Source organism: Cervus elaphus, chromosome 31, assembly GCF_910594005.1.
Source record: "Cervus elaphus chromosome 31, mCerEla1.1, whole genome shotgun sequence".
Taxonomy (NCBI): Eukaryota; Metazoa; Chordata; class Mammalia; order Artiodactyla; family Cervidae; genus Cervus; species Cervus elaphus.
This window is the reverse complement of record NC_057845.1, coordinates 12191447-12205119: the sequence shown is the minus strand read 5'-3', so window position 1 is coordinate 12205119 and position 13673 is coordinate 12191447. Positions and strand designations below refer to the sequence as shown.

The following is a 13673-nucleotide window of genomic DNA, read 5'->3' as shown; positions in this document are numbered from 1 at the left end:
CAATTAATAAAGCAAAAGATTTTAATAGACACCACTTAGTTATTTAGACTGGAAACATAATCCAGAGAACCACTGCAATGGCATAAAATAAACAATGTATTTTATATATAAGTCATCTAATGACTGCTAGGGTCCACTTAGATTCCAAGAAACAAGATTAGTATATCACACTAAATTATACATATTAATGTCTGTAATCTCTCTGCCAGATGGGAGATATTATATTTGTTTTAAATTAAACTTTTTGACATTCATTCTTCCTAGAAAGTGTATTTAAAAAAAAATAATGCTAGAGGATTGAGTTTTCTTTTAAAATTATGGATCAGAAATACAGAAAAGAATATATTTGTTTAAAAAAAAAAAAAGAATATATTTGTTTGTCAGGAGGGAATATTATAAAAATTACCCAGGGAAACTGATGCTGTTTCCCTGAATAATTTCCATGTCAATAATTTACATATGTCAAGCTATACGTATCAATTTACACACACGCTGTATTTATAGATTCAATAATTAAACTGCTAAGAAAAAGACAGCTTACATATCATATTCAAAAAAGATATAGAGAGCTAAATGTCTACAACGTGCCAAACTAGCCACTATGAGTGAGTTAAATGCTTACAGGCTGTAACCTCCTAAGACAGTTTTCAAATCGGCTGGATCTGAGGCAGGAACCCAGTAGCACTGACACGTCTATATTTTGCTGTTTAGAGACGTTTCAATATGGTGGTCCAAGCACCAGAAAACTGGGGAGCTACCGTCATAGCACACATTCTCATCTTGAAGATTAATATGCTTCTATGTAGGTCACTTGACAACACATTTTCATTTTCTCATAAAATGAGTGGTTCTGTTTTGGAAGAGTAACTGTTTTGCTATGAGGAGGCATACACAGTTACAGGTAGGCAAATAAACATCAGTCAAAACTGTAATTCAGGTAGTAATACTGGAGAAAATATGAATAAGGAGCTCTGAGACTACTGTAAAACTAAGGGAAGAACATGTCTTTGGCAATTTATGAGACAAATAAATGTCCTTATATCCAATACTTTGGCCACCTGATGCAAAGAGCCAACTCACCGAAAAAGACCCTGATGCTGGGAAAGACTGAAGGCAAAAGGAGAAGAGGGCGGCAGAGGATGAGATGGTTAGGTAGCATCACTGACTCAATGGACATGAGTTTGAGCAAACTCGGGAGGTAGTGGAAGACAGAGGAGCCTGGCGTGCTACAGCCCATGGGCTTGTGAAGAGTTGGATACAACTTAGCGACTGAATAATAGCAACAACAGAATGTCCAGTAGTTAAATCATCTCTAAAAAAAATCTACATATACATAAAAGTCATTTCTCATGAAAAACAAAGAACAAGAGCAGAGTAAGTTACTAGTTGTTTCACTTTATTTTTTGTTGTTCAGTCGCTAAGTTGTGTCTGCCTTTGTTAATTTTATTTACTTTTATGATTTTTTTTCTCCCTGATGGCCTTCCTTGACTAACAATTATATACAAGAATACTTAAAATTCTCAGCAGTAATGAACGTTCCTTTTCGTTGGTCTGGCAAGTGCTATAAATATCCTAATTTAAACCTCACTTACTTTGGATTCATTAAATCCCCAAATCAATAGGTTTATTAGGAACAGAGAATGGAGACACTGTCCTTGAAATAAACATGCTGTATTTTCCCCAAAGAGCTGAAGTGTTTATCAAAGGGCCACAGTCAAATTGTAATAAAAAATTATAAGCATTCCTTCATTAACTGAGTTTCTTATTTCCTTCCACATAGTTCAATCCTACTCCATTCACCATGAATTTGTTTAGTCAGAGATGGAACTTCCAACATCTGCTTTATAACAATTCATGCTTTTCCTAATTTTGAATGTTAAAAGAAAAAAAAAAAAAACAGGATATAAAACAATTGGGCCTTCCTTCCACCTTCCCTCTTCCTGACTTCCTCATAAATTGGTCATTACAACGTTTTGTGAAGCACCCATCTCTTGAGAGCTGCAATGATTTTAGCCTTGAGGAAGCTACAAAATGAAGCAGCTTGATAAGTAACCTCAGTGCTAACAGAAGAATAGAATTCTTTTTAGCATAGATTCAAGGAAGATTACCAAGGGTAGAAAAACCCAATCATTCTGACACAGCAAATTGACAAAGTAACAACTGAGCTGAACCATCGCAGAGACGAAGGAATTCTGCCTTTGTGAGGAGTTGGAAGATGATTAAAATATGGACATTGAAAAGAGGCATATTTTCCTTACATTAATGATTCTATCATTTGCTGAATAAAAAAATAAAGTCCTAAACAGTTATTTTAAATGAATAGGGTTTTCCCCTCCTCTACAAACAATACCTTAAGCCTTTCTTTACAGAAAACTTCATAACTTCTATGCAAATATCTTACTTTTAAAAAGGAAAACATTAAATAATAAATGACATGGCTTGGAACTTGCACATCATAACTACTCAAACTGAACTGAAAAATTATTATAAGGTAATAAATGGTAAGCTTTTATATGACTAATAATAGAGTAGTTCTGATAATTCATTCTTATTGGTGGAGCAAAGCAAATAAACAGATTCAGACCCTGGTTGATGGGACAGTCAAACCAGACAACATATTTAATAGATCACGTGTCAAAATATATGAATTGGGCAGAAAACCAAATAGCAGAAGGTCATGGAAATGACAGAGGATAATACTGTAAAATGTTATTCATGACAGTGCTGAGAACTCTGCTTGATTCTTTATTTTGATAGGTGTGCCAACTGCACCCACTTTGCTGGCTTGATCAGCTTTAGAGAATGCTGTGCCTGAGGAAGGAGGTCTGTTTTATGCAACACTAGCTATGCTAGGTGCTAAGGAAGGAGTTCAGGGTGAGTCTTCAGGGTTACAGAGGAGGCCACCTGACCCATGACCCACCTAAGTTAAGGAGCATCTGACTTGTAGCCTGGGGATTTGCTTCAGCCTAAGCTACGGGCTTCTCCGGTGGCTCAGCAGTGAAGAATCTGCCGGCAATGCAGGAGGCACAGGTGATGCAGGTTTGATCTCTGGGTTGGGGAGATCTCCTGGAGGAGGAAATGGCTACCCACTTCAGTACTCTTGCTGGGATAATCCCAGGGGCAGAGGAGCCTGGTGGGCTACATTCCATGGGGTCACAAAGGGCTGGACACGACTGAGACGGGGCACGCACGCACAAGCTATGAAGACTGACACCCACAGGGTACCAGGTCCTCTGCTGGATCCAAAGGATACGAACATGCCCGAGATGTGTCCAGAAAGAGCTCACAGGACGAGGGGGATGGTGAACATGTCCACAAACAATTAAACACAAAACAGAGTATGGGACTCAAGGTGGATACCTGGTGCTCTAGACACTGAGGATCTAGACGAGAATTCTAGAAGAGACACTGAGGCTCTAGAAGAGAATTCTAGAAGAGACATTGAGGATCTAGAAGAGAATTCTAGAAGAGACATTGAGGATCTAGACGAGAATTCTAGAAGAGACACTGAGGATCTGGATGAGAATTCTAGAAGAGACACTGAGGATCTAGACGAGAATTCTAGAAGAGACACTGAGGATCTAGAAGAGAATTCTAGAAGAGACATTGAGGATCTAGATGAGAATTCTAGAAGAGACACTGAGGATCTAGACGAGAATTCTAGAAGAGACACTGAGGATCTAGAAGAGAATTCTAGAAGAGACATTGAGGATCTAGACAAGAATTCTAGAAGAGACACTGAGGATCTAGAAGAGAATTCTAGAAGAGACATTGAGGATCTAGACGAGAATTCCAGAAGAGACACTGAGGATCTAGACGAGAATTCCAGAAGAGACACTGAGGATCTAGATGAGAATTCCAGAAGAGACACTGAGGATCTAGAAGAGAATTCTAGAAGAGACATTGAGGATCTAGACGAGAATTCTAGAAGAGACACTGAGGACCTAGACGAGAATTCTAGAAGAGACACTGAGGATCTAGATGAGAATTCTAGAAGAGACACTGAGGATCTAGAAGAGAATTCTACTGAATTGAGGGTAGAAAAGTGGGTAGCAGAGACAGAATAAATCTCAGACTCATGCAGACCTTGGCTCCAACGCCACTTTCCTCGCTTTAACCATCGGTTAAGGGCAAGTTCGTGACCTCTCTCTTAAGGTTCAGTTTCTTCAATCGTTAAGTTGGGGGTGCAGACACTGAATTCACCAGCGCCGTCACTGGCACATAAGGTACTTCCGTGTGAATTACAAGAAAGCCCCACTTCATGTGGAAAGTGAAAGTGTTAGTCACGTGACCTCGGGGACTGTCCATGGAGTTCTCCAGGCAAGAACACTGGAGTGGGTTGCCAGTCCCTCCTCCAGGGGATCTTCCTGACTCAGGGAGGGACCCTGGGTCTCCTGCATTGCAGCGGACTCTTTACCATCTGACACAGCAAAATGCCGGAGGGCTTGACTCCATTAGTGGGATACTAATGAATGAAGGTCAGTCACACTCTATCCCTAGACCACCTGCCACATCTACATGTGATGACCCTGAACCTCAGCAAGGGTGAACTTTCATAAAGAACTCGGGCCGGCAACATCATCGGTAAGACAGTCAGCAGTTTGCTATACACCTGTCACTCAAATACCAGCTCTTCCACCTGGCTTCCTATGCGAATCAGTCAAGGGTTTATGGGAGTGTGGACATTTCAGTTGAGCACTGAAGGATGCCACTTTTCAAGCAAGGAAGAACCATGCGCAGGCTGTCTTTTCATTTTGGCAGGAACTCAGTTCTGAAGACGAAGAGTCTCGGCAGGAGGGAGCCATGGTAAGACAAGAGGCAGGATGACCCGTTGAGAGTCCAGTGAAACTCATGTTAGAGGATGAGGATCTGAGCTAACAATGTGGGTTTACAAAGAAGGGAGTCCTCATGAATACAGGAGGTAGAGTACATAGGACACTTCAGACTGATGAGCAATCATGGGTGGAGGAAAGGAATGCACCATGGATATGGTTGAGAACCCACAACTGAGACTGTAAAATGAGTGAATTTCAAGAGGGACCCAATGATTTCTTCAAACACATAGTTTGGAGTTTGAGAAATGGGTGAAATATAGGCATAGATATAATAACAATATCTGAAATATGATTTCATAAAGGAAATCAACCCTAAATATTCATTGGAGGCACTGATGCTGAAAATGAAACTCTAATACTTTGGCCACCTGATGCAAAGAGCTGACTCACTGGAAAAAACTGTGATGCTGGGAAAGATTGAAAGCAGAAGGAGGAGAGGGCGGCAGAGGATGAGATGGTTGGATGGCATCACTGACTCAACGGACATGCTCTGAGCAAACTCCAAGTGGTGATGAATCTGCCTGCCACTGTGTGAGACATGGGTTTGATCCCTGGGTCAGGAAGATCCCCTGGAGGAGGAAATGGCAGCTCACTCCAGTATTCTTGCCTTGGAGAATGCCATGGACAGAGGATTCTGGCTGCCTACAGTCCACAGGATTGCAAAGAGTCGGACATGACCTAGCGACTGAACATCATCAAAGATCACTGATCATAGATCACCACCACAAATGTAATAATAATGAGAAAGGTTGAAATATCACAATAATGACCAAAATGTGACACAGAGACATGGAGTGAGAAAATGCAAGATGGAAAATTGTGTTGATAGATTCACTTGAGACAAGGTTGCCACAAACCTTCAAACTGTAAAGAATGCAGTATCTGCGAAGCACAATAAAACGAGGTCTGCCTGTATTGAGTCTGGAATGTGTCACTGGGACTCAGCAGACACGCTGTTGTTAGGCTTATGAATATAGGATTTACAGGAGTTAACAGCCGAGTAGCATAAACAAATGTGGTTCTCAGGAAAGCGCAGTGGCTGAAGATGAGCAGAGCTGGAACTTGCTGGCATGGTGAATTCTAGGCTCTAGCCAGTCTCACTTTACGGACTTTTTGATGCCACAAATTTGATGCCAGTTCTCACTTTTGCCCTTTTCTCTCTGGGGTGGCTAGCTTCTTCCTCAATTTCATCTGTGCTAGAGAATTCTACCCTCATGGGAGCATAAATTACTCAGAGCAGGTCACTACGTCACTAAAGATACTGGCAGTATCTCAGGGCTGTTGAAAACCCTTTATTTCCAGAGCAACAATTAACCCACAAAACTACTATATTTCTCTCCAGATGTTTTACTGTATTAAACACATCCTAACTGCCTGCCTTTATAAGCACAAACTTTTACACAAAAAGCATGCATTTGTAGGTTCTTTTGGATCTTCTCCTTTGACCAATGGCTCTGAATTTTAGTATCCTTATTTACACTGAACTGACTCCAAAGCTAAAATTTGATTATAGAGAAAATGCAGATGCATGTCCATCAGACTAAACGACAAAGCTTTTAAGCAGAAACAATTAAATGTACAAGATATAAACTGGAAGAAATCTGTGAAGATCCTATCTAGAAAGTAAGTGACAAATCAACACCTTCTATTATGGAAAATTTCAAGCATATACAAAACTAAAGAGATTACTACAAAGAACTCCCACTCAGCTTAAACAATTAGCACCCATGGCCCATCTTTTTTCATCCATTTGTTGTGGTTGTTGAGTCACTAAGTTTGCCTCTCTGTGAACCCATGGACTGTAGCCCGCCACGGTCCTCTGTCCGTAGAATTTCCCAGGCAAGAATACTAGAGTGGGTTGCCATTTCGTCTTTCAGGGGATCTTCCTGACCCAGGGATTGAATCTGTGTCTCTTCAGTCTCCTGCATTGGCAGGGGGATTCTTTACCCCTGTGCCACCTGGGAGGCCCTGTTTTATCCATACTCCTACTTTAGAAGGAAGCTATTTTAAAATGTTCCTTCAAATGAAGAATGCTTCTATGAGACGGCTCAGCTCAACCCAGAAAAGTCATTCTCCCCAGGGAACGCTCTTTTTTGGCTTTGGTACTAGAACCTCAAATGGTACACAGACCTATTTAATGGAGTTCATTAATGCAAGCCATTTAAAAATAGAGGCAAGAAAAAATTTGAAAATGATTATCTTTTAGGATTCGGTGTTCAGTGTACTTAGAATGACAAAACTTTTTTTGTGCTAAGTTAAGGGGTGACTTTATTTTTTATTAAGTAACAGCTTGAGATATAATTCACATACCAAAAATTTTACTGTTTTAAATGTATAACATTTATGGGTATTAGTGTAGTCACAGAGTTGTGCAGCCATTATTACTGTCTAATTTTAAGAAAAATTTCATTATCTGACTCTTGGGAGTCCCTAGGACTGCAAGGAGATCAAACCAGTCAATCCTAAGGAAATCAACCCTGAATATTCTTTGGAAGGACTGATGGTGAAGCCGAAGCTCCAATACTGTGGCCACCTGATGTGAAGAGCTGACTCACTGGAGAAGAACCTGATGCTGGGAAAGGCTGAGGACAGGAGGAGAAGGGGACGACAGAGGATGAGACGGTTGGATGGCATCACCGACTCGATGGATGTGAGTTTGAGCAAACTCCGGGAGATAGTGAAGGACAGGGAAGCTTGGCGTGCTGCAGTTCATAGGGTCAAAAAGAGTCGGACACGACTTAGCGAACTGAACAACAATATATTCATTAACTGCACTCCCATTACCCCACCTTCTAAGCCCTTGCCAGACACCAATATGATTTGTGTCTATTAATTTGCCAATTCTGTACATTTTATATAAATGGAATTATACAATATATGATCATTTGTGACTAGCTTCTTTCACTTAGTGTAACTATTTTAAAAATGATATGCTCTTAATCCAACTTAATTGCTTTTTTTAGTTTTAAGGAAAAATAATTCCTTGATTCTAACTCTCTGAATATTCTCCCTGTCACTGAGATGTGAAGTTCAGTGTGTGGCCTGATTCTTGGGCATTTTGCAACACTCAAGACAGCTGAATTGCCATCTGTTCTGGGGAACTGTGTCTCATTAGTGGTCACTGCTTTCAGGAGTTTGCTCAATAAAAACATCTGATAATTTAATTAGAAAGAGTCAACCAATTACTGGGTGAGAGTGAAATATTCTGGTCCTGTGCAATGGCTTATTATTCTATAGTCATATTACTGGCAACAGCTCTAAGTCACTTATGAAAATAAGCCTGTTAAGATGGCTAGAAAGCAAAAATACATTCACCTAGAAGATGGGTGCTTCGGTTCATTAAGAATGTGATGATTTCTTTGATTTTGTCCCTTCTACAACTTACTAGAGGACTTTCTTATAGTTATTTAATAAACAGTATTTTAACGCTTCCTTACAAATATATCTAACAAAGATAATCAGTTCTTAAAGAAATGATTCTGTACATTAACATGCAACACTGAACAGACCATTACCACTTGATTAAGGGCCAAATACCTGATCGTAACACAAACTACACTTGCGAGGCATTGCCAAGTTAGAAAAAAAGAAGAGTAGAATAGCACTGGCATGAGATGGAAAAATTGAGCTGCGTTTTGGGCACTTCAAAGCAGGAATTCCTGTAACCTGCACACCATCTACAGCATATCCTGGGTGGCCTGATTTCAGATAACCTGCATCAATTTCAAACCTAATTAAGCATCTATTTCAAACCCAATTAACAAAGGGCAGGACTCATTACGAAGAGAGATACACCACACACATATTGCTTATTTACAAACAGTTCATGCACCAAGGCACCCAGATTTACACATCTGTTTTATGCTGAAACACGCACTGGGGCAGCTGCATCTAAGTACTTCTGTGAGATCAAGTTAAATACAGGCATTTTGGGGGTTTGTGGAGAATTACATTATGTGATATATTACTCCCTTTCCAAGAAAAATAGAAAAGGGAAAACTTACTCATATAAACTATTAAAGATATCATTAGGGTCATAGGAGATAGTGGGCACACAAGATCAGTTTCCTGGTTTTGCAAATGTATGGCATTATGTAAGATGCTACTATGAAGAAGTTGACCCTGGACTTCTCTGTATTACTTTTCTAACTTCTTATGAGTGTGTGATTATTTAAATAAAAGTTTAATGATAAATAGTGGGCACACAGTTAATTAAGTTTAAACAACAATCTGATTCAGAGAACACTCGTGACTATGCGGGGGGAGGGGGTGGAGTGGGCACCAAAAAAGATGCATTACTGAATACAACAATCATCTCAAATTCAGAAGTCACAGTTTTATGGTTTTTCCAGGTTCCCTAGAGTATACGTGGCATAGGCAAGTTCCTAAAACTGTAGATTTGAGTCCCTTCATCTGAAAAACTGGTCTATCATGCCACTCCAAAAGTATGATAATAAAGAATTAAGAGATGAAGAAAGGGTTGTTCCTATTAAACTGTGAAATACCAAAGCAATATAAGGTGATACTTACAAAACTAACTAAATTAGACAACTGTTGACAAGTATAATCCAGTAACAAGTGGCTCATTATCACACAAAGAGACCAAAAGGCAAGTTACACTTCCCCCACTTTTGTAAGCATGAAGTTAAGATCTGATGCAATTGCTGAAATGAGAGCTATTTATATTCCCCAAGGGTTTCATCGTCAAGGGAATCTGCTCTTTTTCCTTCCACCTGTTAAAACACTGGTGATTTCTGAGGCAGACTAACTCAGTTCCCTGATTTTCTCCTGCATGAGGAAAATGTGTTTATATGTGCAGCATCAAAAGAACAGCTCACTCACCAACTTCATCCTGAATTTCCTCGGCCACGGCAGGAACGTTGTAGAGCAGGGACAGAGACTGGTTCATGCGTTCATAGATTACTCGGAGGTGTGTCATAACCTGTAGCAAAGCAGGTAAACAGTGCCAGGTAAACCATCTCTGGAGTAAGGAACAGTTATTCTCCTTACCAAGCACTGCAGACAGATATAAACTTCCCAAATAAAACCGACAAAATGCTGCTGGAACTTTGAACTTGAAAGGGCACCTTTATTTTTCTTGTTCTCTTTAGTTCTCTTTCTTTTGAGTTGCTTTAAACTTCCCATTATATTAAATGTTTATAACCATAACATATACAGCCAATTGAAAAGACCATTTCTGCCCAACTATGATTCCTAATATTGAGATTCCTAAATAACCTCTGATATCCTAAATATGTCTTTCAAATTTTCCAACAGATGGGATCACATGGATATTTCATGATACTTGAAAAACTCTTCTGTTTAAGGAAATTTAAAAATTTAGATTTCTGCAGGTAGATTCCAGTTGTCAAACTTTGCAAATGGCAGAGTATGAATCATATCATGACCAAGCTACATTTAGTCTCATATTATTTCCAAGCTCCATTATGGAAATGGAGCTTGGGACTGTCTTTTCTAATTATCTGGGCCATATTTGAGTGGTTTTGGTTTATACAACTTATGTTTTTGTTGTTTTAGATATCAGAGTTTGAAATGGTTCCTTAAGAATAAGTAGCAGTAGACCCTCAAGATTTTTATAGTCTTTGTTATTTTTGTAACTCAGAAAGTGCCAAATCACATGCTGCCCTAGGACAAGCCGTTAGCATTTCCCAGGTATTAAAGGACTCTTGCTATAGAGGTCCAACACCCACAGCTACTCTGGGAATACCTAAAGATTCAATTCAAAGAGCAAGGACACTGAATTGTCCAAGTGGCGTGACTACCACACTCTATGCTCACCTGGGATCGGATCTGAGCAGCTTTCTTTGGATCCACCATGCGAACGTGTTCAAAATGCTTTAGGGTGTGCTGTCTGTCTTTCTGTTCGGCACGGACATACTTCTTTAGCATGTTGAATACATGACGAGGCTGTAGGGGGCAAAAATGAAAGAAAAACAAAGAAATGTTCAGATTTGTCCAAAATATTGCTTTTTCTAAATGCTTTGGGGTCACAGAGTCCACAAATGCATCCCCTGATATGAAAGCACTGTGAGTCATTTTTTTTTTTCTTTTTTTTGCAATTTTCCTTTCAAACAATTCTCCACTCCCCTCTTCCTAGGTAATTCCTTATTCAACTGGCCACTTGTCATTTCTACAAGAGCATTTTGCATTTGACACATACAATGATGGCTGTCCTTGTTAACAATTCCTTTTAAAACAGCGCCTTCTGTTATGGAAGGAGAGTTGATTTTTAAAACCCGCTGGCCATGGTCGGTCTTTGTTGCTGCTCGGGCTTTCCTCTGGGTGAGAGCAGGAACACACTCGAGATGCAGTGTGCAGGCTTCTTATGGCGGCGGCTTCTCTTGGGGTCAAGTCCAAGCTTTTGGGCGTGTGGGCTCTGTGACTCCTGAGCTTGAGAGCACAGGCTCTTTATCTGTGGCCCTCGGGCTTAGTTGCTCTGAGGCACGTGGGATCTTCAGGGATCAGGGGTCAAACCCGTGTCCCTTGCATCAGTAGGAGGATTCTTAACCCCTGAGCCACCAGAGAAGCCCAGAGAGTTGATTCTGGATCTGTCAGATTTAACTCAGGTACTTCCCATTTTCCCACCCAAATACACTGGGGCACTTGCGACAACATTTCTATTTGTACAGTCTTAATGGTTGTCTCATATCCAACTCTCACATCCATATATGACTACTGGAAATGGATGTGAGAGTTGGACTATAAAGAAAGCTGAGCGCTGAAGAATTGATGCTTCTGAACTCTGGTGTTGGAGAAGACTCTTGAGAGTCCCTTGGACTGCAAGGAGATCCAACCAGTCCATCCTAAAGGAGATCAGTCCTGGGTGTTCATTGGAAGGACTGATGCTGAAGCTGAAACCCCAATACTGTGGCCAGCTGATGTGAAGAACTGACTCATTTGAAAAGACTCTGATGTTGGGAAAGATTGAAGGTGGGAGGAGAAGGGGATGACAGAGGATGAGATGGTTGGATGGCACCATCCACTCGATGGACATGAGTTTGAGTAAACTCCGGGAGATGGTGATGGACAGCGAGGCCTGGCGTGCTGCAGTCCGTGGGGTCGCAAAGAGTCGGACATGATTGAGCGGCTGAACTGAATAGTTGTCTCAGCAGTTATTGCTGCACAAATAGTCTTACCATCAGTAACATGTAATAATCAAAATGAGAAAAATAACATACAATCACCACTAATTTGTAGGCCAAGGAATAGCTGATAAATTCTGAGACATCATACTTTCCTAGGAGAAAGGCCAATGTGTTATTTTACTCTGGAGTTTAATTAAAATCTTTCCATGTGATCAGATTCTAATTCTTTCAGCAACAATTAAGTTTCTTCTTAAGTGCTTCTATTTTTTTCTAATTGGTCCCATTCCATTTTTATTCCAGTCTTACTTGAAAGCATTCATCCTAATTTTTTTTTTAAACGTACAAGGTCTACTTTCTTTGTCTTTAACAATTCTACTGCTACATACATTATACTATGTGAGTTTTAAAAAACAATTTCCAAAGATAGATGCTTCCTCTTCATTAAAACAAACAAAAATTACCAGTGTTAAGTTCATGTCAGAAATAGAATTTTGGCCATTTGGGTCTATCTAGTTATTATTAACCTATGGTGCCTTGAAAATCAGTTGGAAGGTACAGAATTTATTCGCAGAGATGGTGTATGTGAGTTTCCCAATACTTTATGGAACGTGCCTCCCTGTCTCCCGTTACTTAACTTTGGGGCCATTTCTCTGACATCCCAGGCAAAAGTGGTAGGTATCCTCTCCCTACGCTCCCAGGAAATGCTTTGCAAACCCTCATTATTCCATTTAATAGAGCCTATTAAATCACATGGGCTACGCTGGTGGCTCAGACAGTAAAGAATCTGCCTGCAATGCAGGAGACCCAGTTCAATCCCTAGGTCGGGCAGATCCCCCGGAGAAGGAAATGGCTACCCACTCCAGGATTCTTGCCTGGGGAATTCCAAGAACAGAGGAATGTTATGTGTTTCTGACTGCCCTCTTCAACTGTGAGCTTCTCAAGGGCCAGGTTTGGTCTTTCTGTATCAAGAATCACACACGATACAGAGTGCTTGACTCAGAGAGGCTGCTCTGAATTGGCTTCCATGCCTTCCCTGATACCTCAGTTGGCAAATAGTCTGCCTGCAAGGCAGGAAACACCGATTCGATTCCTGGGTTGGGAAGATCCGCTGGAGAAGGGATAGACGACCCACTCTAGTATCCTTGGATGTCCTCTGTGGCTCAGCTGGTAAAGAATCCGCCTTCAATGCAGGAGGCCTGGGTTTGATCCCTGGGTTGGGAAGATCCCCTGGAGAAGGGAAAGGCTAAAAGGCTACCCACTCCAGTATTATGGTCTGGAGAATTCCAAGGACTGTATAGTCCATGGGATCGCAAAGAGTCAGACACGACTGAGTGACTTTCACTTTCATGCCTTCCACAGGCCACACTCCTACACTTAAGGAAACAAATAAACACAACAAAAAGAAAGTAAACGTGGGCTCATCTGCCTTCTTTCTTCCTTTTATCCTGGAAGCAATGTGCTTCTCCATAATCTCCAAGAAAGGCAGACATCACAGCTTGAAACATAGTGTTTGGCAGCCCATCATTACAATTCTCACTGCTACTGTGAAATCTGGTTTACCCTACAAATTAGAGAATGATCTTTTAAATCTTTTTAAAAGGAGAAAAGCAGTAAAAGAAATAACAATTGACAAACTCCACTGATAATATACATGTACAAGGTGATAGGTTTATAGAAAGTGAAAGTTGCTTGGTCAGGTCCGACTCTTTGTGACTTCATGGACCTTAGCCCG

General features: G+C 40.5%; 1 protein-coding gene across 7 annotated transcripts in view; it reads right to left on the bottom strand.

Moving 5' to 3' along the window:
• Window positions 1-13673, bottom strand: part of LOC122687615 (amyloid beta precursor protein) — a 288333-nt gene that overhangs the window by 54856 nt on the left and 219804 nt on the right. For all 7 annotated transcript variants that reach the window (XM_043893224.1, XM_043893225.1, XM_043893226.1 and 4 more), the window contains 2 exons: window positions 10635-10763; window positions 9678-9777 (listed from right to left, as the gene is read on the bottom strand). In XM_043893224.1, coding sequence (XP_043749159.1) covers window positions 9678-9777; window positions 10635-10763 — 229 coding nt within the window. The remainder of the gene's footprint in view (window positions 1-9677; window positions 9778-10634; window positions 10764-13673) is intronic.